Source organism: Rhinichthys klamathensis, unplaced genomic scaffold, assembly GCF_029890125.1.
Source record: "Rhinichthys klamathensis goyatoka isolate OS25496 unplaced genomic scaffold, OSU_Roscu_1.1 h1tg000523l_1, whole genome shotgun sequence".
NCBI classification, from domain to species: Eukaryota; Metazoa; Chordata; class Actinopteri; order Cypriniformes; family Leuciscidae; genus Rhinichthys; species Rhinichthys klamathensis.
The window spans coordinates 1,233,807-1,261,178 of record NW_026607002.1 but is presented as its reverse complement, the minus strand read 5'-3'; the positions used below and the strand labels follow the sequence as shown (position 1 = coordinate 1,261,178).

At 41.5% G+C, this 27,372-nt stretch overlaps 4 protein-coding genes across 4 annotated transcripts in view; 1 reads left to right on the top strand and 3 right to left on the bottom strand.

The window, feature by feature from the left end:
- The window catches only part of LOC130073045 (gastrula zinc finger protein XlCGF7.1-like), a 471,752-nt gene that overhangs the window by 102,288 nt on the left and 342,092 nt on the right, over positions 1-27,372 (bottom strand). The gene's annotated exons all lie outside the window — the stretch shown is intronic.
- Positions 1-27,372, bottom strand: part of LOC130073075 (gastrula zinc finger protein XlCGF7.1-like) — a 161,818-nt gene that overhangs the window by 70,590 nt on the left and 63,856 nt on the right. The window lies entirely within an intron of this gene.
- Positions 12,880-14,360, bottom strand: LOC130073076 (gastrula zinc finger protein XlCGF52.1-like). Its single transcript, XM_056238506.1, has 2 exons — positions 13,940-14,360; positions 12,880-13,765 (listed from the first exon to the last, which is right to left on the bottom strand). Exons 1-2 carry the CDS (start codon positions 13,995-13,997, stop codon positions 12,987-12,989), a joined length of 837 nt encoding a protein of 278 aa, XP_056094481.1. The 5' UTR covers positions 13,998-14,360; the 3' UTR covers positions 12,880-12,986.
- On the top strand, positions 16,269-26,262 carry LOC130073116 (gastrula zinc finger protein XlCGF8.2DB-like). The gene is made up of 3 exons (XM_056238548.1): positions 16,269-16,400; positions 16,861-16,977; positions 25,277-26,262. The coding sequence occupies exons 2-3, from the start codon at positions 16,920-16,922 to the stop codon at positions 26,260-26,262; spliced, it is 1,044 nt and encodes a 347-aa protein (XP_056094523.1). The 5' UTR covers positions 16,269-16,400; positions 16,861-16,919.

Sequence of the window (27,372 nt, the reverse complement as noted above, 5' to 3'; positions counted from 1 at the left end):
CTTCGCTTCCGGGAACGCTCCACAGCCATAAGCAGCGACATCCGAGGGATGTTTCATCAGGTGAGGCTGCTCCCTGAAGACAAATCATTACTTCGGTTTCTGTGGAGAGACATGGCATTAGAGCAAGCACCAGACGTTTACCAGTGGCAGGTGCTTCCTTTCGGCACTACATGTAGCCCCTGTTGTGCCACGTTTGCCCTGCAGAAACATGTGCTAGACCACAGTCAACCATGTGACCAGGTGAGGGAAGTTATCGAGAAGTCATTTTATGTTGACAATTGCCTGTACAGTCTCACCACTAAAGATGCTGCTAAAGAACTTGTCGATCAACTCTGTTCCCTCCTAGCTGAGGGAGGCTTTGAATTGCGGCAGTGGGCCAGCAATTGCCCATCTGTGATAGCTCACCTGCCACCCGAATTAAGATCGAACAGCTGTGAGCTCTGGCTTAGTCAGGGACAGCAAGTTACCCCTGAATCCACACTTGGACTTCTCTGGCAGTGCCAGTCTGACACCTTGCACTACAAACATCGGATTGTGAACTGCTCTAAAGTAACTATGCGCAGCATCTATCGTGTTCTAGCTAGCCAATATGATCCGCTTGGATATATTATCCCATATACCACTAGAGCGAAAATACTGGTGCAACGCTTATGGGATAAAAAGCGTGACTGGGACGACCCACAGCTGCCAGAAGATCTGCTCAGGTTATGGAGATTGTGGGAGGAAGAGTTGAGTGATCTGGAGAAGATTTCGCTGCCGAGGTGCTATTCCAGCTCAAAAATGGACCTCCCTTCTAGCAGGCGTGACATACACGTGTTCTGTGATGCTTCGGAGAAGGCTTATGGGGCTGTAGCCTATTTGCGTACAGAGAACCAAGAAGGCCAAGTTGAAGTTGTATTCCTAGCAGCTAGGTCACGTGTTGCACCCCGAAAGCAGCAGTCCATACCACGCCTAGAGTTATGTGCAGCTCTCAGTGGTGCTCAGCTCTCCAAGGTCCTTGTCACTGAACTCACTATCCCCATCTGTTCCTTAACACTCTGGTCAGATTCCATGACTGTGCTTACCTGGTTGTTGTCGAGCTCTTGCCGTTACAAGGTGTTTGTGGGGACGCGGGTGGCGGAAATACAAGAACTCACAGTAGCTGCAATATGGAAGCACATACGATCAGAAGACAATCCTGCGGACAACATAACACGAGGCAAACACCTCTGTGACCTTGTGGAAGGAAGCCAGTGGAATCAAGGGCCCTCCTTTCTTAAACTGCCACTAGCAAATTGGCCCAAGCAACCCTCCTTGCCAACTGATGAGCAAAGTAACGAGCTAAGGCAATCCGCTTTCTGTGGATCAACTACAGTGATACCCATGCTGAATCCACAGCAATATGACACATTAACAGAGTTCCTTGAGGCATGCAGTCAGCAGCTTCACGGGGCGGCAAAATCCTCATGCGCTGATACACGGAGAGAGGTAGAGCTACTGGTGCTTCGTCAAACTCAGACAGACTCATTCACTGCTGAGATGGCCCAATTGAAGTCAGGGAAACCGGTATCAGGTACTAGTAGGCTTGCTTCTCTTTCTCCTGAGTTTGACGCTACCATTGGACTCATTCGTGTGGGTGGGCGTCTGAGACGTCGCAGTGAGACAGAGCTGGATGTAATTCATCCTATCCTCCTTGACCCTCAACATCCTGTGACCAGACTCATTATCAAAGATTATGATGAAAGGCTGCACCATCCTGGACCAGAACGAGTGTTCGCAGAGATAAGGAGGACTTACTGGGTATTGCGAGGACGTGAAGCAGTTCGGCGCCACCAACGACACTGCGTAGAGTGTCGAAGATGGAAGGGACAACCAGAGGTTCCCCGTATGGCTGACTTGCCACTTGCAAGACAACAGCTCTTTAAACCTGCCTTCTTCTCAACTGGCATGGACTGCTTTGGTCCCTACACAATCAAGATTGGACGTCGAAATGAGAAGAGATGGGGGATATTATTCAAGTGCCTGACGACAAGGGCAGTGTACATAGATCACCTAGCCAGTATAGATTCAGACTCATTCCTGATGGCCTTGAGAAGATTCATCTCTCGACGTGGAAAACCATACGAATTGTTAAGTGACCAAGGCACTAACTTCAAGGGTGGAGAACGAGAGCTGAAAGAATCCTTTGCTGTCTTACACAGTGAGCTTCAACGTCACCTTGCTGCCCAACAAATCAAGTTTGTGTTCAATCCACCAGGAGCACCTCACTTTGGTGGATGCTGGGAGAGGGAGATCCGTTCGATTAAAACAGCTCTCCGAGTTACCATCGGGGCGCAGACCGTGACGGAAGAAGTCTTGAGAACTGTCTTAACTGAAATTGAAGGGATCCTGAATTCAAAACCTCTTGGCTACACCTCCTCAGATATATCTGACATTGACCCAATAACTCCCAACTGCTTTCTCATTGGACGCAGAGATGCCTCCTTGCCACAGGTAGTTTATCAGGAATCAGATGTGCTGAGCCGTCGCCGCTGGAGACACAGCCAACAGCTGGCTGATCATTTTTGGAGACATTTCATCAACTATTACTTGCCTAGTCTTCAAGCTCGCCAGAAATGGAGGTTAAATAAAGAGAATCTGCAAGTAGACGAAGTGGTGATGATTGTTGACCCTCAACTTCCTCGGGCGTTGTGGCCAGTGGGAAAAATCACAGAAGTGTTTCCAGGAGTAGATTCCAGGGTGAGGTCAGCCACTGTAGAGGTTAAGAAAAAACTGTACACTCGACCGGTATCTCGTCTTATCAAACTTCCAGCTCTACTTGACTGAGTAAACTACTATAGGGTAGACCCTTTTGTAAGATGTGCGAATTCAAGCATTGAATTCGGGGGCGGCTGTTCAAAAGGCTCCTCTGTTACTTGACCAATCGCACCCTTCAACGTCATCACTGATCACGTGCAAAAAGAGGAAAAGCAGGCTCACCGAGCAGATGCAATGAACGCGAGCTGTTCCAAGATGACTCCACTTTATCGAACGTTTGTTGGCAGCATCTCAACATTACTGATGTAATATAGTGTGCGTGAATAGAAAGTAAGTGTATTTTGTCTGTTTTTCCTCAGAATATGCCGATCGTTCATGCCGCGATTCAGATGTATCTAGCGCCATTGCGCCATAGGAATCTGTGTTATCTGCATTATCTAAGTAATACTGTCATCCTGTTATTCCTTTCTCAATATCCATAATAGCTACTGCAAGTAATTCACGCAATTTACAGTAAAATATGACAATGTGTTCGTGTAAAGAAGGAGACCTAATCAGACGGCAGTTTGGCGCTGGCTCTGACATACACACACACACACACACACACACACACACACACACACACATTCAAATTTGCCGCTCCTCTGTTACCGCTATGGTCCGGGTGCACACGAGACACATAGCACTTGTTCATTCAAACACAAAGTACCCATCGTCTTGATACAATAAACTCACATCGCATACACACGCATACATATACGTGCATATAGATTTACCTGCTCATGATGAGTTGATTCTGGGAGTGAGAGAGACAGATTAAACGTGATTGTTGGTATCGAGGGCTATTTATAGCGCACTGTCACGTCTCCGCAATAATGGCGTCACCCGGAAAGGAGGATACTATGTGTCATGTGATGTGGGAAATATTTTTGTGTCCATAGTTAATTTATGTCTTGAAAGAATATTACGTGATGTTGGTATGTATTTTATGGGTATATATTTATGTTTAATGTTTATTAGTGCGAGTTTATGTAGTACTTAAGCACTGTGAAATTTCATGTTCCCCCCGGGGTTTTGGTAAATGGTTGGCTCCAATAGGGGAGGAGCCAACAGTATAAAAGAGTGGCTGAATATTCATTCAGGGTCTCTTGGTAGGCTGATGCGTGAGTGTGCAGTTGTGGTGCCACGAACAAATCAATTAATGTTTTGCTGTGTGAAACCGTGTATTGTGGATACGTGTTTACAGTTTTTTTTTTGTTTATTTTGTTTAGTTAATATATTTTCGCCAGTGGAAGAGTTGATTATTTTTGTACAGTTTTGGACTCGCTTGTAAATAAGTTTCACCTCTATATAAATAAACCATCATTTTGCACCATAGTGCATTTGCGAGCTGGGCCATCATTTTTTATCTTGGACCATACCACGTCCAGGAAGTGGGCCATCAAAACCCACTTCCCTACATTTTGGTGTCAGAAGTGGGATGGCCACTCGTAAAAAGACACAGAGAGGGCGGAAACCACGTTCACAAGTGAGGCAGAGTGCAATGGAGCCGGAGCTGGATTTACTGGGTGAATCGGAGGATGAGGAGACAGAGGAATATCCGAGAGCCAGTTCACCTCAGCCCAGCACTGTCACAACGAGGGGGACGATGCAAACTGGGGAAATGGTGGCGTTAATGCGGGAATTCCTTGGTGCTCAACAACAGAGGGAGGAGAGATATCTGTCTGAACTCCGAGGAATACGTGAATCCATGCAGCAGACGGGTCAGGCAGCGGCTACACCAAGCAGTGCTGCGAGTCCACGAATGGAGCTTCCGACGCCAGGCCGGTCTAGACCACCACCACCAGCACCACCACCACCACCACCACTAAGATCGGAGCCGCAAATGCCAGTCTTCCAAGCTGGCGAGGATATGGAAAACTTTCTACGTCGCTTTGAGCGTCTGGCACGGACGTGGAGATGGCCTGAGGAGGAGTGGAGCTGTAGGCTGGTGCCGTTGCTAACAGGCAGAGCATTGGAGGCCTATCTGGCTATGGATGAGGAGCAAGCCGAGGTTTATGATGAGCTGCGGGAGGCTCTCCTTGAAAAATTCAATATCTCACCGGAGACGTATCGGCAGCGCTTCCGGGCTTCGGCAGTACCGGCGGGAGAATCCCCAACTGAGACGTATCACCGGCTACGGAACTTGTATCGTCGGTGGGTTCGACCAGAGCAGTCCACGAAGGAGGGGATTGGAGAATTGATTATCCTCGAACAACTGTTGCGAGTGTTGCCATATGACAGCCGCATGTGGGTTAAGGAGCACGAGCCTACCAGCGGACTGGCAGCAGCAAGGTTGGCGCAGCAATATGGAAATGCTCATCGGGGAAGTCAACGGTCTCAACCACCACGAGGTAATGCTAAAACCACTTCACAAAGACCGTATATGGATACAATTGAATCAAAAACAGGCACAGACAAGGAACTTATTTGTTATTACTGTCAACAGCCAGGGCACAAAGCCACTGTGTGTCCCATCCGTAAAGCTAAACTCACGGGTTACTGCTATGTTCCTAGAGAGAAGGACATTGAGGATATAAATATGTGTGACTCTCAGAACATAATGACTGTGACTGTTGATGGACAATCTGTGAGAGCGTTGTTGGACACTGGAAGTGCCATTTCTTTGTTGAAATCATGTCATGCTGCAAACATGTTTTTTGATGACACCATTGACATCCAATGTGTACATGGGGATGTGAAAAGTTACCCAAGTACTGTGGTGAATGTATGTGTTTATGAACAAACGTATTTACTCAAGGTTGCAGTTGTTGAATCGTTACCTACTGACATGATTCTAGGGAAAGATTTGCCTATATTGCCTGATTTATTGCAAGGTACAATGAACTCTGATGGTGATAAGGTAGAAGCACAGCTATCATGCCCTGTTGTAACACGGGCCAAAGCTAAGGCTGGGTTACAGCCCTTACCAGACTTGCACGATAGTCTGATTCAGGGTGGGACTAAGGGCCCCAGAAAGTCACGCCGACAGCGGCGTGCATCCAAATATTTGGGTAGTCCAGACCCAGAAGTTAATACTGAGGGTTTGGAAGTGAGCAATTGGCAGATTCCAGAGAAAATTGGGGATTTGCAAAGAAAAGATCTGTCTTTGCAACCATTGTTTGACAAAGCAGAAGGGAAATGTGTGTCTAATGTGCATAAAGAACAGTATGTCATTGATAATGGGATTTTGTATGTGCAAACAGATGATGTGAAACGTTTGGTGTTGCCTACATGCTGTCGCAATCTTGTTATGCACATAGCACACGCTGTTCCATGGGCCGGGCATTTAGGTCACCACAAGACATACACACGTATAAGTGCACGCTTTTATTGGCCCACTATGTACACTGACATACATGCACACTGTACTACTTGTCCAGTCTGTCAGAAGACCAGTGCGGTTCGCCAACAGGACAGGGCTCCATTACAGCCACTACCAATCATCAGCGAACCCTTCCGACGGATTGCCATGGACATTGTGGGCCCACTAGAGAGGAGCAGTGCAGGATACCAGTACATCCTTGTCATTAGTGACTATGCTACCAGGTACCCAGAAGCATTCCCTCTGCGAACCATCACAACACCAAAGATTATCCATGCCCTTGTCCAGTTGTTCTCCCGTGTAGGTATTCCTGACGAAATTCTTACTGACCAGGGGACGAACTTTACTTCACGTCTAATGGCACAGTTTCGTCGCCAGTTGGGCATCTCCGGCATCAAGACTAGTCCATACCATCCACAGACAGATGGCCTTGTGGAGCGCTTCAACAGAACACTGAAAGGGATGCTAAGGAAGTTTGTTGCCGATACGGGGAGAGATTGGGATAGATGGTTACCCTTTCTGCTCTTCGCTTACAGGGAAGTACCACAAGCTTCGACAGGATTCTCTCCATTTGAGTTGCTGTATGGATGGCAGGTGCAGGGACCTCTTGATTTGCTGAGGAAGAGCTGGGAGGTACCTGCCTCCAAACCCCAGGAAAAGGGTATCCTGAGCTATGTTCTGGAGATGAGAGAACGACTGGAGCGTTACAGGGACGAAGCCAAGGTTAACCTGAAACAGGCTCAACAAAACCAGAAAAGGTGGTACGATCAAAAGGCCAGGCTTCGCCAATATCAGTCAGGACAAAAAGTACTACTGTTGCTACCTTCTTCAACCAACAAACTACTGGCGAAGTGGCAGGGACCCTACACCATTAGCCGGAAAATGGGTCCGCTAACTTATGAAGTGCACCACCCAGATAAAGGAAAGGAAAGACAGACGTACCATGTAAACTTGTTAAAAGAGTGGAAAGAGCAAGCCAGTGTGGAGGCTAAAACTGTGTTGATGGTTAGGAAAGTGGAGGTGGAGGATGAGGACTGTGAAGCTCAAGTTCAGAGGCAGACCTCACAACTCGATTTTACCCATCTACAAGATCCTGAAAGGTCTGACATGCAACATCTTCTATATCAGTTTCCAGATCTGCTTTGTCAAAGGCCTGGACGGACGGATGTAGCCCAACACACCATCCACTTAAATGACCCTACGCCATCGAGACAGCGGCCGTATCGCATCCCTGAGCGCCTTCTAACTCCTTTAAAAACAGAAATTGAGACGATGATACAACTGGGCGTCATCGAACCCTCTGCAAGTGAATGGAGTAGCCCAATAGTCATTGTGCCGAAGAAGGACCATACACTTCGCATTTGCATCGACTTTCGTAAATTGAACAGCCAATCCAAGTTTGATGCATACCCGATGCCCCGAGTGGATGAATTGTTGGAAAGGATCGGCCGAGCCCAGTTCATCACCACTCTTGATCTTTGTAAAGGTTACTGGCAAGTGCCTCTTGACCCAGCATCTCGACCTTATACTGCATTTAAGACTCCCCTTGGATTATTCCATTTCACTGTCTTGCCCTTCGGATTGCATGGAGCCCCAGCAACGTTCCAGAGGATGATGGATCGAGTCCTGCAAGGTGGGGAGGAATGTTCAGCTGCATACTTGGATGATGTTGTCATCTTCAGTAACACCTGGAACGATCACATCCAACACCTCAAGCAAACTCTGGAAAGAATACAGAGAGCAGGTTTGACTCTGAACGTGGGAAAATGCAGATGGGCACAACGAGAAGCCTGTTATTTAGGATACCTGTTAGGTAATGGACAATTGAAACCACAAGTCAGCAAGGTAGAGGCAATTCATCGCAGCCCACCACCAAGAACAAAGAAAGAAGTTAGATCCTTCTTGGGTCTGGTGGGATGGTACAGGCGATTTATCCCAGAATTCGCCTCTATTGCTACCCCATTGACCAACTTGTTGGCTAAGGCAGTACGGAACCCCTTACCATGGACGGAGGACTGTGAGTTGGCTTTTAGATCCCTCAAGGAAAGGATCTGTTCCAGTTCAGTTCTCCAGATACCTGACTTCTCTCAGCGGTTTGTGGTCCAGGTTGATGCTTCTGCAACAGGATTAGGAGCGGTCCTAGCCCAAGGGATTGCTGGGGAGGAGAAGCCAGTGGTGTTCCTCAGTCGTAAGCTGCTGCCTAGAGAGGCAAGATACTCTACAATTGAAAAGGAGTGTCTTGCCATTAAATGGTCCCTCGATAGCCTCCGGTATTACCTGCTTGGGAGAGAGTTTGACTTGGAGACGGACCATCGGGCCCTAAGCTGGATCAATGCGATGAAGGACAACAATGCCAGAGTTACTCGATGGTACTTAGCTCTCCAACCTTTCCGCTACAATGTCCGTCACATCCCTGGGAGGAAGAATGTGATTGCTGACTACCTGTCTCGGTACCCGAGCAGTACGCAGCTTGGAGAGAGAGAAGGTAGTGTAAAGAAGGAGACCTAATCAGACGGCAGTTTGGCGCTGGCTCTGACATACACACACACACACACACACACACACACACACACACACACATTCAAATTTGCCGCTCCTCTGTTACCGCTATGGTCCGGGTGCACACGAGACACATAGCACTTGTTCATTCAAACACAAAGTACCCATCGTCTTGATACAATAAACTCACATCGCATACACACGCATACATATACGTGCATATAGATTTACCTGCTCATGATGAGTTGATTCTGGGAGTGAGAGAGACAGATTAAACGTGATTGTTGGTATCGAGGGCTATTTATAGCGCACTGTCACGTCTCCGCAATAATGGCGTCACCCGGAAAGGAGGATACTATGTGTCATGTGATGTGGGAAATATTTTTGTGTCCATAGTTAATTTATGTCTTGAAAGAATATTACGTGATGTTGGTATGTATTTTATGGGTATATATTTATGTTTAATGTTTATTAGTGCGAGTTTATGTAGTACTTAAGCACTGTGAAATTTCATGTTCCCCCCGGGGTTTTGGTAAATGGTTGGCTCCAATAGGGGAGGAGCCAACAGTATAAAAGAGTGGCTGAATATTCATTCAGGGTCTCTTGGTAGGCTGATGCGTGAGTGTGCAGTTGTGGTGCCACGAACAAATCAATTAATGTTTTGCTGTGTGAAACCGTGTATTGTGGATACGTGTTTACAGTTTTTTTTTTGTTTATTTTGTTTAGTTAATATATTTTCGCCAGTGGAAGAGTTGATTATTTTTGTACAGTTTTGGACTCGCTTGTAAATAAGTTTCACCTCTATATAAATAAACCATCATTTTGCACCATAGTGCATTTGCGAGCTGGGCCATCATTTTTTATCTTGGACCATACCACGTCCAGGAAGTGGGCCATCAAAACCCACTTCCCTACAGTTCGATTATTTCGTGATTTAGGAGGACATGTTATCATTGATTTAAATGTGTTCAGTCACCATAAATGCGCTAAGGGCGCCATCTTGCGGGCTTACACAGAATGACTGTTCTATTTGTTTTCCTAATAATTGTATTAAGGGCTCAAAGATAATGCTATTCATACATATAAAGATCGTTGCCTTATGATCATATTACTTACAAATGTTAAAGTAAATTTATGTAAGTCACTCATTTAAGTTATATTTGTATTTTGTTCCAGAACCACACATGTTACATTTGAAATTATCATCAGTAAACTCTTTCAACGAGACTTGGAGTCTGCAGAGTGAATTCATTACATTTGATGTCATTACACAGTTCTGATCGACTGTCTGCAGGGGTTCGAAACAACCCGAATTAGTGTAGACTTAAACCTCAATTACAATAGCAGAACAATACAAGCTAACTCAAATAAACGTAAGCTACTCATATTGTCAAAGTGAGCTTGATGCTTAAGTAAAACTAGCTATAAGACAACAGAGTACTAAAATTACTGATTAAATGGAAGTAATAAAATGAGATGAAATTAATAAAAGTTAGTTTTCAAATTAACCAAAGCCAAAATACTAAAAATACTTGAACGTAGAATAAATATCCACAGATGTAATATAGTAGTGTAATATAATTAATATAAAATAACAAAGTGCTAAAATGGGGTACTAAAATAGGTAACAGGAAAATATGTGTCCCAATTTATTGAAACATGATGCTGCACAGCATCGATTTGCGTTATAGAGAAGAAAGTCAGACATACAGAAATACCGTGAAATCTGGTGGAGGCCAGATGGCTGTGAGTGGAGAGACCGTGTTGTGAGCGGGCACGTAACGGAGTACGATCAGTCTGAAGCAAAGGTGAAGTGAAACAGAACCGGCCCGTACATGGCCAAGTACCCAGTTAGCTGTTAGCAGTGTGCGGCGGAACTGGCAGCCTTCAGTCTTGGTAAGTGATCCGTAAACAAAGGCCCCAGCTGGCCGAAAGACAAACTAGCTCCAGTCCTAGCTCAAGCTGACCGTTGTCAACATGACTCTCTATGGGCTTCTCCCTCGACTTTATGCCTCCACGTCCCCCCGATTTAAATGAGCTTCTCCTCCTGTCTATACGGTAATTTCTCAACTGTGTGACAGAGAGTCGCGTGTTATGACGCAATCGTTAGCCTATTTTTACAAAAACTGCTTCTACGGGGCCATAACGTAAGATACAAAGTAATGGAGCCTTATACATTGTCTTGTTTCTTTAGAAATAAATAATGGACAAATGGAGTCTTTAAACGCCTCAGATGTAAAGTTATTCGCTGTCAAAGTGACGCCAAAATGAATGGGAGTCAATGTAATGCTAACAGCAGGCAGGGCTGGACTGGGACAAAAAATCGGCCCGGGCATTTTGGCTCAGACTGGCCCACTATATAACACAACCGAACTTTGCACGCCCTTGAATATGTATACCAACTCCTATTAAAACCACTAATGCCATAAGTGAATAGGAGTGAGTAAGAGTTAACCGATGAAATAACTACTAAGTTGAATTATACTCCACAGTGATGAATCCTAAAGAAATAAACTATAAACTATAAACTGGGATAGCAATACCGTTTTTTCCCACAGGTTTTTGTGAAATCTGTGGTGAGTGCACCTCTGTCCCTCTAGGGGGGTTGGGGGGGGGGCATGCTCCCCCGTACGAAAATTCTGGTGCACTTTGAGAGTTAAAAATAAAGAGCTCCAACCCATATTCAGTGTGCAAATTGAACAAAGAAAAATTCAAAACTCTTTTAGTTGTGATATAGTGTCTGTCTACATTACACTACTACATAATAATAGTTATAATATTAATCCCATGGCAGTAATAGCCATATGTTGTAAAACAAATGCACTGAAAAATAAAAGCAACTTTCATAATTAGTTTCGTACTAATTTCTATACAGAGATACGCACATGATCTTTTATTTTGACGGAAACGGCATCGAGCTTATATTTTGAAGAAAAACATGGTTTACAAACTCATTACTCATTATTGTCTCATTACAATTCTAATAAAATGCGTAATCGTCAAATATGTAGATGTGTAAATAATGCGTAACTGGGTAGTGGGTTCCTACATAGCCCAAGTGTTGTGACAGTAGCCTAGTTCTGCTTACCACAGTTCTCTGCACTCACTCATCTCTCTCCTTATCCTCCTCACTATCCTCATCAGACACTTGAAGGGCCTTTGAAGTTTCTTTTTTCACACTATTTCTCTGCACATTCCTTGCGTTTCTTCTCCATCGCTCTGACTATTTTGACAGATACACACTGCTCGCTCACTCAGAGCTCAAAGGGGGAGGAGTTTAAAGATGTGATTGGACCAGCCCAGTGTCAATCAAGAAAATAACCAATGGGCCGCTGATCTACGCGTTTCATCATGCGCCGGTCTGTGAGAAAAAGAAAAACCTACGCTGGCTTTTTTGTCCAATGCATTACACCGGCACAAAGATCCCAGAGCCGCTAATTTTAACAAAACTAAACGCAATGGGCCGCCGATGTACGAGTTTTATGGGCCGTTCAGACAAAAATAAAATAAAATAAAAATTAAGTATGAGATGTATCGGCCCACAAAGCACGTCGGCCCACAGGGCAAATGCCTGGTATGCCCGATGGCCAGTCCAGCCCTGACAGCAGGTGATGGTCTGCTCTGTGTAATAGCAATTTTCAGAGGTTAACAAAAACCAGCATCAAAAAGGTCAAGAAACTTTCAAGAGGCAAATTGTAATAAAGAGAAAAGGCTTTATTCTTGAGGACCCTTTTCACAACCGCAGCCACCCGATTTTGAAAAGGGCAGACCTGCTTGATTTCCACAAACAGCACATTTTATACAGTTTTTCTTGAGAAGCCGTAAGCCCCTCCTTTTCCTCAGGAGGTCGAATTGTCCTTTGTTCTTGAAAAGTCAAAAGGTCTTCATTTACAACCTAAATTACCTCCTGCTCCCCTGGGGCAGAAGGTGTGGGATCGCCCTGTATTCTCCCGATTAGATCTTTTCTTCGTGGGTTTTTCAGCTGTGTAAACATGATACTAGAAAAACAAGATTCTCTGTTCTCGTAACTCAGGAATACAAACAAAAGAGAATAAAATCAAATGAGAATATAAAAATGTCCATAACAGTCTGCTACAATGGCGGCTCCCGCGAAGCTTCAGTTTCCGGGTGATGGATTACCCCCTTGTCCAGAAGTTGGCAAAAGTAGATTTAGAGCCGATTCTTCATCCATGAAACCTTGAAATGACTGAGAATGACAACAAGCGCTGCCATCTAGAGTGGGATTGTAAATGTTCACTTTATACAGAAACACTGTTTATCCTGATGATGTGACACAGAATCTGCTTCAAAAGAAGAGGGAGAATAAAAGCAATACAATAATTCATGTCTTGTGCTTGTTGAAAATGATCATTTAGAGATCTGCATCTTAATGCTTGTTCTCATGAGTCTTTAGATTAGATAGTTGGGTGAAACTCTTTCCACATAAAGAGCACTTGTACGGTTTCTCTCCAGTATGAACTCTCTCATGATCTGCACAGGATGATAAATAAGCGAAACTCTTTCCACAGTGTGAACACTCATAAGGTTTCTCTCCAGTATGAACTCGCTCATGTGTTTTCAGGGTTCCTGACAGAGCAAAACTCTTTCCACAGTGTGAACACTTGTATGGTTTCTCTCCACTATGAACTCTCTGGTGTCTTTTTAAGTCACTGGATGTAACAAAGGTCTTCCCACAGTCAGAGCACAGATAAGATTTCACACCAGTATGAATACTCTCATGATCTTTTAAAATGTGCAGTAGTGAAAAACTCTTTCCACAAAAAGAGCAAAAGTGAGGCTTCACACCAGTATGAGTTTTAATGTGTGTTCTTAAGCTTGATCCAAAAACATATGTTTTCTCACACTGATCACAGCTGAATGATCTCACTCCAGAGTGAGAGAGAAGATGTTTTTTGAGATTATTTTGGGATGTGAAACTCTTTCCACACTGAGAGCATGTGAACGGTTTTTCTCCAGTGTGAATCCTCATGTGCACATTTAGGTTTTTTTTCTGTTTGTAACTTTTTTCACACTCAGAGCAGGTGAAAGATCCTTTGACTCCAGTTTTTCCAGCTCGTTTCTGTGTGAAATTCTTTTCAGTCTGTGAAATGATGTTTCCATCTTCGTTTGTAAAATGCTGTTTGTCCTCATTCACTTCCATCGGGTCTAAAATCAACATTAAAATTCAATTGAAGACGGACAAATTAGAAACAAAATCAGAAAGTTTGAGCAAAATCCAGTTTACTACTAGTCTACAAGTTTGGGATTTTCTTGTTTTATGTCAGTTTTCATCTTAATGTTCCTCATCAGTCATTAAAGAGAATGAAGGAAAACACCAACCTATTTGTTCCTCTGTATCTTCATCTTTTATTCTGCAGGGTTCTTCCTTAATCTCCATCTTTACAATAGTATGTCCGTAGTTTCTCCTGGAGTAATTCCTCCTGCTTGCTTCTTCTTCTCCTGTGGGAAGATGGGAATATTCCCCAGCATTTAAACTCTCATGAACGGCTGTGGGAGCTTCACTGACTGAAGGAGTGAATTGTGGTCGTTGTTGCTCATTTAGCAGATGATCATCACACTTACAATCACTCGAGATTATCCAGGTGCAAATGTTTTGCCAGAACAGTCGTTTAGAAACAATTCCATGAATTAAAAAAATACAAACAAATAGTCTACTAACTCTTAAACAACCTTGGTTAAATCTGACTGAACAACACCTTCCGAACTTGAGATCCTCCCTAAAAGCCCAAACTTAACGTCCAAACCAGATATAGTCTACTGTCACTGAACTGCAGGTCTAAGTTGCTTAAAGCTGCAGTCCGTATCTTTTCCTCTTTGTCACCATCTCTCTGTTCGAAATCTGTAACTGCAGTGATTCGCGGAATTATCATCTTTACGTGGGTTGTAAATCGGCATGAAACAGCGCGGATGAACACAGTGCTTTGAGGCGAGTGCTGCTGTCAGTCACCGCGCTGTGTGGATACTGGCATACAGAATCACAGATTCACTTTTTAAAAATGTCTGACCAACATAAGAATTTTCATAAGAAAATGTCTTCTGAACAAGTAAGTAAAATCCATTTTTGTTCTGACCAACTAAGGGGGAAAAAGCATTCGACATGATAAGCTTCGTTAGATTTAATCAACGCGATTTACAGCAACCGTGCAAATTATAGCCTACTTTGTTCTCAAATTGTTCATGTTCATAACAACATCAGCATTGCGTGACTAATGTTCAATTTAATGTGTTTTATGGTTGGCAGCTACCTGTGTAGTTCAGAATTCATATTCTCCATAATAGCAAAACGAGAAAGGCACAACAAAGGAAACTCCATAACTGTGTGAATTAAGAAAACGTACTGTTACACGATTGAACTATTGAAATGTCTTACTTGTTCAGCAGAAAAAAGCCGTCTCTTCTTCCGTTTTGAACCCCTTCAAAACACAGAGTTCACGCACTTTTCAAAAGCCCCGCCGATGTTTAAATCCTTGTGTTCGCATGAGACGGTTTCTTTCTCTTTCTCTAGCCACCTTAAATCCGAAGTACGAAATCTTTTGGGTTTTATAACTGCTGAATCTCAGTTGACACTGATGATTGTTGTTTGGATCTTTCTGGATGCCATAAGTTTAATTATGTAAAGTGCTGCGAGAAAAGCCTATACATCTAAACATCTCGTCACGCGCAGTATAGCCGGCTAGCCGAAACTCCTTCTTTATGTGTACGGGTGTGACGTAATGACGCAAAGACACGCTCGGATTTCCCGCGGAAACCCACCAGTACCACTGGAATTAAAATCATTATTACAAGCTAACCGTTTTGAATCTAGCTATGGCAAGCAGATAGTTTTGACCACTGGCAGAATACGTTTTTTTAACTAAAATTATTTTGGATTATTTTTAACTTAAAAAAGTTACGGACTGGAACTTTAACTGCATTAAGAGGCGAAAGTGATACTGTTCCTCAAGCGGCTTTCTGTGTATGCGCTCCGAGACGGAGTGGAACATGGAGAAGAAAAGTGAACTTTGGGTTTGTGCCTAAACACTTAAAAACACACATAAATATGCCTAAATGCCCAGCTTGGTGATCCTCATTTACTCACCCTCAAGTTGTTTCAAACCTGTATGAATGTCTTTGTTCTGCTAAACACTAAAGAAGATATTTTGAAGCATGTCGATAATCAAACAGTTGATGGACTATGGAAGTCAGTGGGGTCCATCAACTGTTTGGTTTTCAATTTTAAGTGAACTATTCCTTTAAATAAGTTTGGTTTATTAAGCGGCAAAAGTTACATATAGTGTATACCTTTAACTGATTTCATTCATGTGTTTATCAGAATGAGATTTTATTTTTATTGGGAGAAATCTAAATCAGACAACTTGCATTGAGCTTCTCAGACAGAACTATGGTAAATATTCATCTCTTAATGACACTCACATGTTTTATTAATTAAACTTGTATAACTTTAAAATGAATTAAATGTTTTGACTCCAGAAGGTGAATACAATTACAATTCAATTAAATTACAAGTTTAAAGCTTTAACCCAAATCAAATATATTTGGGGAAATAAATAGTGTTTATATAATCTTAAACAAGATAATAGATTTTATATTGGTTGTTTTGTATCTAATGAAGGTTATATAGTTTAATATGGTTTCCGCCAGTAGAGGCGCTCGAGCAACCGAAGCAATGACACACATCCGAGTCTAGGAGAAGAAGAGAAGTGAGCGAGGGAAGGGAACATAAACATGAGAAGTGGAACACAGCCGTTCATTCTGCTCTAAATCTGCTGTTTTACAGACTGTGAGTACATTCATTTTATCATTTATTAGGAGAAATCTAAATCCGAACGACTAAACGAGTCGGTTCATTTAGTGAATCACTCAGAAATGAATCGAAATGAATCGACTGATGTTGTTCATTACGCTCGTGAAACAAACTTGTTACTGACTGTTTTTCACATTACAATTTTTGAAGATTGAGTTGGTTTTCATTTTATTTAATGAAACCTGGTGAACAGTTTTAATGCATGTAAATCTTATCTAATGTAAGAGCAACATACAAATCAGCTAGAGGAGTTGAATTGTTTATAAATGGTTGTTTGATCGAAACAGTTAAAGCTGGATAATCTCGAGTGATTGTAAGTGTGATGATCATCTGCTAAATGAGCAACAACGACCACAATTCACTCCTTCAGTCAGTGAAGCTCCCACAGCCGTTCATGAGAGTTTAAATGCTGGGGAATATTCCCATCTTCCCACAGGAGAAGCAGCAAGCAGGAGGAATTACTCCAGGAGAAACTACGGACATACTATTGTAAAGATGGAGATTAAGGAAGAACCCTGCAGAATAAAAGATGAAGATACAGAGGAACAAATAGGTTGGTGTTTTCCTTCATTCTCGTTGACTTATGTGGAACATAAAAGACCAATTCACACAGACAGACGCAGATCCACGCAGAGAGTCACCAGATTACGGATGTCACCATACCAAAAACTAGTAGTCTGTAATACTGATACCACCATGGTAAAAAAAGAACAACATACTTACAACACTTAAATATTAACTCCTTTATATGTTTTTATATGTATTTTTATACTTTTAAAAGAAATTACAATAAACTCACCAAAATGTTTGCTCACTCACTCAGTGTATTGGTTTTTTTATTAGGTAATTTGTTGCAATAATCAGTAATAAAATAACGATTAAACACATTGGAAGCAGTAGCATAAATAAAAACAATAGAATAAAGATAATTAAGCAATGCTGTATATTTTCTTCAGGTATATAGGTCTCACAGTAGTATTCAAGTAAAAATACCACATAAATTGAATAATCAAATATTAAATTACTCTGCATAGTCATAACTGTATCATTTAAATATTAATCCTTATTTAAGCTATTAATTCTTATTTAAGATATTCTTTGGTTGTTTGATTATCATTATTAACACAGGCAGCCAATAGACAGCAGTTTTTAAAGGCTGCTGTCACTTAAGACCTAATGAATGGGGGCATGCTTTTACTAGGGGTGGGAATTAGGGATGTCAACGATTAATCGACGATCGATTAATTGTCGATAACACGTTTAATCTATAAACCTTATCGATCATCGATTAAGCAGGTTCATGCGCGTGCGTGCTGCTCAACCGCGAAACATGTAAGCGAGCGCGCTGGAGTTATGTTTGGCACTATTTTACACCTTCATCATGACTATAAGTTTGCGTGTGCATTCGCTGCCTTTTGTTTTGTGCAAATGTAAGTTGTAATAGTTTATTTTGTGTGCGCCTATCTATATCTGATTTATCTATTAGATGCATTTGGTTAAGAATTGACGCAGCGTGATCTTTAGCGCGCGCAGCTCAAATGGCAATGCACGACTAATAACGACTATTGGGACTGTCATATTATATAACATTATAAAGAGAACAATATTGTAATAAAACATTGTGAATTATTTGGGTTTAGTTGCCGTGTCGCGTTGTTCCAGGAAGAGCGCGTCCACAACATGAGTCATTCTGAATGGCACGTAACTTAGTTCAAGTTCACTTGTGCATTCACGTCATTTTGTGCAGATATAATTTGTAATATTATGTTTATTTTGTATATATCTGATTAATCTCATAGGATGCATTTCTTTGAGTTAAATAACGTGCTAGCAAAGTGCTCAACGGTTAAGTTATTCATTCAGCGCGCGCCGCAGAATGCACGACTAATAACGAGGATTAATTTGGGACTGTCATATTACATAACATGAGAACACTATTTTATTAAATCGGTGTGAATTCATTGGGTTTAGTTGCCGTTTTAAGTGCGTTGTTCCAGGAAGAGCACGCGTCCACAAGTCACACATTCTGACAAGCGCATCTGAGGCGGCGTTGGTGACACGTTGTATTAGTCGTTATATTTGATTATTAAATATTTAATTTAATTCAGGGCCTGAATTTCGTTTTGGAAAATGGGGGGGAAATCCCCCCTTAGATGATTCTCATGGGGGTAGGGGGTTGGGTTGAGGGGAGAAGGGCGGGGGGCATTTTTTCCAAACAAAAATTACATTTATCTTGCCTAAATGTTTGCGCTCATTGCACTTTTACAATGGGGTAATATTGTTGTTAAGAGTTTACACAACACAAGGAAGCTTGATTTAAATTGTTTAATTAAATTGAAAAAAGTAGCACAAATAAATACAATAGAATAAAGATACAAATAAAGACAAATAAAGAGAAAAGTTTTTCAATGGGTCTAACTTCATATAGGCCCACAGAAACTGAATAAAGTAATCAAATGAAAAATAACACTGGGTAGTATTTTAGTCCTGAATAAATTAAATATATATAGGCTATTAATCCTGATTCCTTTAACTTAAAGCTATATTTTGTTGTTTTGACAACTAAATTAATGAGCTAGTGCACGGATCCTTATGTTCATTATACTGGCATGCGTTTTATGCTTATTAAAAGACAAAAGCGACTATGTTTAGAGTATACTCACGAAGACCGAAATTGACACAATTTTGCGTGTTAAAGCAATATAATCCGCGAAATATAACTTTTGTTACTGGCCAGCTGTTTTTGAGGCCGATTCTCTATGAATGTGCGCATAGAAAATCATCTCAGAGAGCTCGCGAGCACTGATTAGTTTAAAATCGCTTGAATGTTTAAACTGGTAAGACTTAAAAAGACGTGCAAATGGTAAACTTCAGTCACGATGCACTGCTGGCCCGATTGTGCAAGTGAATATTCCCTCATGTCCCGACTCCTAAACGCGAGTGTGTATTATCGCCGCAGCGCTTGATGCTTGCCTTGCACAACACATTTTGAGAGAAGAGATAGAAGAGCGCGCGGCACCGCTGAACACTCACGCTGTTTGTGAAATTGCTTCTGGCAGAGAGTTGTTAAAAGAATGATTTGATTTTATAATCTGTGTGGATTACGATTGCGGGAATTTCCTGCATTATAAATGGGAGACCGGTGGGAATTATTAGAATTATGCGCAATACCCGCAATCCCGCGCCGAAATTCGAGCCCTGTAATTTAATTCTCAATCACATCGAAACATTTTACAATCCTACTAGCCCTTTATTTAGATTAAAACCATTCTCATTAATTTGGTGAGGAACATAGCGGTTTGAGCAGCATTTGCAGACGCTGTCATGCTGTTGGCCATATGCACTGCAGCAGACGCATATTGCAGTATTAAGGCTAACGATTAATCGATTAATTGATCGTTAATTTAAACGACGATCGATCATGGGAATTTGTGAAAATTGACATCCCTAGTGGGAATCTATGGTCACCTCACGATCCGATCCGATTCCGATTCTGGGAGTCACGATCCGATTCCAGAACGATTCTTTATCTATCTTTCCCCCCCTTATTAATTCATTAGTTTACATAAGTAATTAAGTACTTTTTAAAAAATAATTACAAATTAATTTGTTTTTATTAAAACAGTTGTATGTTAAGAATTTTAAACTAATATAACAAATAATAAAGAGGAGCATAGAAAAATATAACAAACAACAAACAAAAAGTGCTTTCAGTAGCCTATAGATTATCTGAACGTTTTCCATTCAAGAACTGTGAGGGATTTTTCTTCATCTTTACTGTTGTTTTTACTATGACATCATAGACTGCGGGAGATCTATTGAGCTGCATTCACGCACGCATCTCTTTTGAAATAAAAGAAGTAATGCGGTGTGTCCTTTCCGTTTAATCCCTTAAGACATAACTGGCTGTGTTTACATTAATTTTGCACAAATACATTAAACCACTATACGGAGTCGCACAGCCGCATGCGCGAGCAGTCTCACAAACAAAGCATTTGAAATTGAAAGCAGCCTTCTGTTACTTATTGAGGTTCATATTTTAAATATATAAGTCCACTGCATTCCAAACCACATACATGATGACTTCGTAGAGCATTTGTAAGGAAAATACCGACGGGCGAGACAGAACACTTCAAGTGTAACATCAAAGAAAGCGCGCGTCTCTCACAGCGTATCCTGTGCAATGAAGCCTGTGAATGTCCTTGTAATTCGCTTCAACCTTTCCGAACTTTATGAAAGATTATTTTACGCAAGGTTCGAGTGGTGTATGTGTGTGAGGAATTGGAAGCAAGCAGAATACGGGTGTTTCTAAAGCAAACTCAACGTCATCGCACATCTGGTTAAAAACTAAGCTCAGAATCGATTCTGGAATTCCCAGAATCGATCCAGAATCGTTGGAGAGAGAATCGCGATGCATCGATGGATCGATATTTTCTCCCACCCCTAGCTTTTACACATGCTGGTCACTAGGCCTGTAGCGGCGCGTCGACGTCAGAAAATTCAGAACAGAATAACAGAAAATTCGTCGACGTCATATTTTTTTGTCGACGCTTCTTTATTTATTTATGTATTTATTTTTTTGCACCGTTCCCGGCGGTACAGCTCGCCACACACACGTGGGAGACCGAAACATTGCAGAATCGAGGACGAAACAGCAACCTCTTCACAGAATTCACAACAAAGCCATGCAAAAGTCCCAACAAAAGAAAAAGTCCTAAAAAACCCAGCTCGCACTAAATCATCGAAGGTATGGGAATACTTCAAATTTAGTCCCAAACGTAAAGGTGTCGATATTTGCGCTCTTTGTCAAATGGAGTTGACATCCCAATTCTCCCGCATAGTGATAGCGGCTCCCTGATGACCGCAAATTAGTTAAAATCTCCCGGAATCTAGAGCTCGCGAGCTCCAAACCGTGTAGCGCGCGCAGCGAGGGAGAGAGCGAGAGACCTTGCGCGTGTGTGTGCAAATGTGCGTGTGTGCCTTATGAAGCGCATGTAAACCCCACCCCCATCAACAAAACCGAAAAATCAGTCCGGATGTTTTTTATGAGCACTGAAAACATTAAAATGAGCACCACATCCAAGTGTGATAGGGCTCATTTGAGTAGCCTACCAAACATTTTACAGTGTAGATACTCTGTAAGAACCAGATCAAAATTGTTGTGCATTGAATGTGCACTCCTGCAATTTCCATGTTACAAAAAAGAATCGTTCAATTAGTCGTTAGATTAGTCGACTAATCGATAAAATAATCGACAGACTAATCGTTTAATTAATAATCGTTTACCCCAGCCCTACTGGTCACATTCACATAATTGACGCAAATATTCACCAAGACGGGCATTTTGACATAACTATGTGTGTATTTGAACGTTTATGTGTAATAAGCCACGAAAATCTGACACTTGTGAGAGACGGCTATGTGTGTGGGCGTTGGTTGAGCACTGACTGAAGAGGGCGCGCGAGTACTTTAAGTTTATAGTTTAAAATCGCTTGAATTTATAAATTGGCCTGATATAAAGCACTAAAGTCTTGTATTGTACCGTGCAGCTTGCTTGCAGAGCAAAATCAATGTGAATATATGGATGTGAAGACATTTGCGCATTTTGAGAGGGCGAAAGAGAAGACTTGACGAGCCGCTTGCGCTGGTTTCTGTGACTAAAACTGCGATCAAACCTTCTGTAATAATTCCAAACATGAATCTCGACTATATTAATAAATGCACATACACAGTTCTATGTGATAATACATAATAATTTATTTTATTTTTTTAGAAAACCTGTAGTATTTTCGAATTACCGCGCTTTACACCCTCATATCCCCCTGAGACGAGAGATTTATGAATTCAAAAATAATTTCACATTTCTTCTACATAAATGACCCATTTTAAATACACATTCATCTTTCCAGAGGTGAAGTATCCCTTTAAGGAAGAACCCTGCAGAATAAAAGATGAAGATACAGAGGAACAAATAGGTTGGTGTTTTCCTTCATTCTCTTTAATGACTGATGAGGAACATTAAGATGAAAACTCACATATCCTCTTGAGATCCAGGCTTCGACTTTTGAGTCTGGTTTCCTGTAAAGAGCACATTCAGGGCTTTTCAGAGATACCACATGTTTAGGTTTCACCATTACAACTCCTTCTCTTTGGCTTTAAAATCGATCGACTGAATGATCAAATCTATAAACCCCAGTCAGCTGAAGATTGTGCGTACATGCGTCTCCTCCCAGAAATAACCATATATGAATCTTACAACGCCGCGTTTTACAATGCGTAGCATCATCTGCATTTCATTTCCAAGCATATTCTCATCCATGTGATAACATGTTTAATGATACAAGACAGTAAAATATGAGATACGGACTATGTGCCGTCACATTACATAACTAAAATTCTTTCAGTATCCTTGTCTTGTTTTGCCATAAATAATTAAAAATTGTATAAAATACATTTCAGAGAAAGTTTTCAGAGAAGAGTTATTTTTTATTAATTAAAAGGGAATTAAAGGGATACTCCACCGATTTTTCATATTAAACTGTTATTCCCTTAACTAAGAGGAGTTGATACATACCTCTCTCGTCTCAGTGCGTACACTCAATCGCTCTGGCGCGCGAGACACTTTGATAGCACTTAGCTTAGCCCAGTTCATTCATTAGGATCCAAGCAGAGAAGCGACCAAACACCTCCACGTTTCCCTATTTAAATACAGTTACACGAGTAGTGTAACTCGACCAAGAATGGTGACACAAAATAAAACATTGCGCTTTTCTAAGCGTGTAAAGTGGATAACTATAATGTATGGCGGAATAATAGCAAATGCTTGGGAGCACTTCGACTCGGCGCAGGATTATCATCATATCATCACTCCGGAGAGGGAGAGGATTTTTCAGGAGTGATGATATGATGATAATCCTGCGCCGAGTCGAAGTTCTCCCAAGCACTTGCTATGGTATTCCGCCATACATTATAGTTGTAGTTGTAGTTACACTACTCGTGTAACTGTATTTAAATAGGGAAACGTGGAGGTGTTTGGTCGCTTCTCTGCTTGGATCCTAATGAATGAACTGGGCTAAGCTAAGTGCTATCAAAGTGTCTCGCGCGCCAGAGCGATTGAGTGTACGCACTGAGACGAGAGAGGTATGCATCAACTCCTCTTAGTTAAGGGAATAACAGTTTAATATGAAAACGGTGGAGTATCCCTTTAAAGCGGAATTGTCATGCGCCAAGCAAATCCTCGCTGGTTAAAACATTAAAACAGCATGCTACTGGAAAAGTGTTCAAAAGCAGTGCATCCACTACAAATATTTTTATTTAAATGAATAATGAATCAATATTTAATTTAAAGGTGCTCTATGTAACTGTTAGCGGCCTCTAGTGGTGATGTTTCAGATTGCAACCAAATTTTACAAGAGCGCTTGTGCTCGAACTCATAGACAATACCGTCTATTACGCAAATATCTCGGCGAATACTAGACGGATTCGGCGAGCACCGAGCTCGTTGGGACCATCTAGTCGAGCTGAAAAGAGCCATATAAGGTCCATAGTTTTTGGTGGTGTTTTCGCGGAGATATTAGCAGAAAACCATCGGGCGCGCTGCAAAATTGCGGACGCCGGTGACGTCACGATCTCAGAAGAAAATCGCTCGTATCTCTGGAACGCAAAGACCCAGAGAGCTCAAATTCGGGGGAGGAGGTCCCAGGGGAACCCTTGCCCGAACACTAGAGTGGCGGGCCTCGGGGATGCCCCCTACCGGATCGCCGTTCGCTGGGACCCCCGATTTCGAACGGCTATAACTCGGGGAGCCGGGCGATTTGGACCTCGGGGGTGGGCTCGTTCGAAAGGCCCCGTCCAGCACTACGAACGATTAGAGTCTTGGGAATATTGATCAAAGATTGACTGAGATATAAGCCAAAAAACGTGCGCCTTTAACCGGACGTAACTCCCTGACCGTCTACAAAAGACTGTATATAAGGAGAGAGGCTCGGGAGCGCGCATGCACGTCACATCCGTTGGATTTCGCGGTAAATCCGACCCGGAGACTTCACATGGAAATAGGAATACTGGCCTTCAGAGGTAAGCAAAACTCGACAAGTGGATCATTTTAATGTGTGATTACAACCCCTTCACACACAGGCAATAAAAAAAGGATTCATTTTAGTAGAAAAGTTACATAGAGCACCTTTAATAATTAATACATATTTTTATAAATATTAAGTGTGTCCGTACGGTGTGCACATTTACGCCTAGTTTATTTTTTTGTAAATCACGATATGTGCTTGGAAAATTGCAGCGTTTATACATCTGGCCCCGGGACTTAGATGAAATATGAGATATTCTCATGAAAATGTTCCTAAGTTATTACTCATTATAAAAGTATAACTCATTCATTACATGTTGCCACAAGAACACATTAATATGCAAATTAAATAAATTGTATAGAATGGGACTACCCGTTTATGGTGATTTTACACATTGCATAAAGTAAAATAGTTTTTCAAATCATACTCTGTTATAAAAATGTATTGGTAAATTAAAAAAGAATGCCTATACATGTCTAATGTCATTTTATTTCTTAATAACTGAGTCCTGGTGTACAGACAAAATATGAATAAACTGTCTTTAAAAAAAAATCTCCATTTGTTTCTTATGCTCCAAATCTACTGACAAAATAAACAAATAAAAAAACTTAAAAGTTCTGGTTCTCCGGAGGATATAACAATACATTTAAAACTAGATACTAGTAGACTTGGTAGTAAACTAGATTTGTGCTAAATTAAGAATGAACGTTATCTCTTCTTCTCATTTGTCCTTTTTTTAATTGAATTATGGGAATTTAATGTTGTTTTTAGACCCGATGGAAGTGAATGAAGACAAACAGCAACAATTTCAAAAACCTCATAATTTCACAAATGAAGATGGAAATGCAGTTGTTTCACAGACTGAAGAGAATTTCACACAGAAACAAGCTGGAAAATCTGGAGTCAAAGGATTTTTCACCTGCTCTGAGTGTGGAATGTTTTACGTGCACAAATCAGACCTTAATAAACACATGAAATCTCACACTGGAGAAAATCTGTTCACATGCTCTCAGTGTGGAAAGAGTTTCAGTCAAAAAAGAAACCTAGAAGATCACATGAGGATTCACACTGGAGAAAAACCGTTCTCATGCTCTCAGTGTGGAAAGAGTTTCCTTCATAAAGGACACCTTAAGATACACATGAGAGTTCACACTGGAGAAAAACCGTTCTCATGCTCTCAGTGTGGAAAGAGTTTCGTTCATACAGGACACCTTAAGATACACATGAGAGTTCACACTGGAGAAAAACCGTTCACATGCACTCAGTGTGGAAAGAGTTTCAATCGCACAGGACACCTAAGATATCACATGAAAATTCACACTGGAGAAAGGCCTTATACATGCTCTCAGTGTGGAAAGAGTTTTGTTTACAAAAACATTCTCAAAGAGCATCTGCTCTCTCACTCTGGAGGGAAGCCATTCAGCTGTGATCAGTGTGAGAAAACATTTGTTTATTTATCTAGCTTAAAAAAACACCTTAAAGTTCACACTGGTGTGAAACCTCACGTTTGTTCTGTATGTGGAAAGAGTTTTTCGCGACTGGCGACTTTAAGAGTGCATGAGAGTATTCATACTGGTGTGAGACCTTATTTGTGCTCTGACTGTGGGAATGCCTTTATTACATCAGGTGCATTAAAACAACACCAAAGAAATCACACTGGAGAGAAACCGCAGTGCTCTTCATGTGGGAGGAGTTTCACCCAATTATCTACACTACAGAAACATAAGAAAAAGCATTGCCCGAAGGTGTCTAAGTGAGCAAAGTTCAGTTTCATGACTTGATGATATTCAGATCAAGCAAAAGGTGGAATTATGTTTTAATAGAGTAATTTAAAATTAGTATTGAAGTTTGATTGTTTGACAAGGGAAACCTTTAAGGAAGGTCAAAATGGTTGTGTATTGCATTTTAAAGGCCGGTTCACACCAAGGACGATAACTATAATGATAAAGATATAGTTCTAAAAATCTTTCTCATGTGATCGCAACAATGTGAAAATACTCCTGTCGGTGTCATCGCTTAAGCACTGCATGGTCATCTCATATCTCAGATATAGCACCAACAGATCCAGATCCAGGGACATACTACACCTGCAGCAACTACAACAGAGCCTGCCGCTCCAAAATCTGCAAACCAACCACAGAGACTCCTTGACGCATATTCCAGACGGATGCCAACAATGGTCATCTCAGACAGATGGAACAAAAATAATAATTCAGAAAACTGTTTTGCCATAAAACGCTATGATTTATGAAAGAATGTGTTTTGTTTCTTTGTGTAGTTTAAAGGAGAACTCCGGCGCAAAATGAACCTTTGGTCTAATAAAACATTGGTACCTAGTCAACCGTTCTCTGAGATTTGTTTTCATGATAATCGAATGTAAAGAGTTTTATCTCTAAAAACTGTTTAGCGTATAACGCTAGTAATGGGGGCATATAATAAGTAAAAAGAAATCGCTAGTTTATACCACTAACAAGGCTCAAAATAGCCCCACACGAACACAGTAACATAATGAGGGTCCCTACATGCAAAACGAAGCATTGAGAACTTTGTAAGTGTACAGACCGTTTAATAAGAAGATAAAGATAAAGACAGTCCACTTCGTGTATACAGACAGGAGCCATCTTTGGAAAACAGTCTCGACTAATCAAACCACGAACGCCATTCATACAGTTCAGAAGTTCACTGAACTTCATACAGCTCAGCTCACTTAGCACATTGTTTGTGGTTTGATTAGTCGAGACTGTTTTCCAAAGATGGCTCCTGTCTGTATACACGAAGTGGACTGTCTTTATCTTTATCTTCTTATTAAACGGTCTGTACACTTACAAAGTTCTCAATGCTTCGTTTTGCATGTAGGGACCCTCATT

What these genes read in the sequence shown, in the direction of transcription:
- LOC130073116 (XM_056238548.1), top strand. Translation starts at nt 16,920, where the DNA reads ATGGAGATTAAGGAAGAACCCTGCAGAATAAAAGATGAAGATACAGAG. An exon ending in AGATACAGAGGAACAAATAG is followed by an intron (nt 16,978 to 25,276) that starts GTTGGTGTTTTC and finishes TGTTGTTTTTAG; the next exon opens with ACCCGATGGAAGTGAATGAA.
- LOC130073076 (XM_056238506.1), bottom strand. Translation starts at nt 13,997, where the DNA reads ATGGAGATTAAGGAAGAACCCTGCAGAATAAAAGATGAAGATACAGAG. An exon ending in AGATACAGAGGAACAAATAG is followed by an intron (nt 13,766 to 13,939) that starts GTTGGTGTTTTC and finishes TGTTGATTTTAG; the next exon opens with ACCCGATGGAAGTGAATGAG.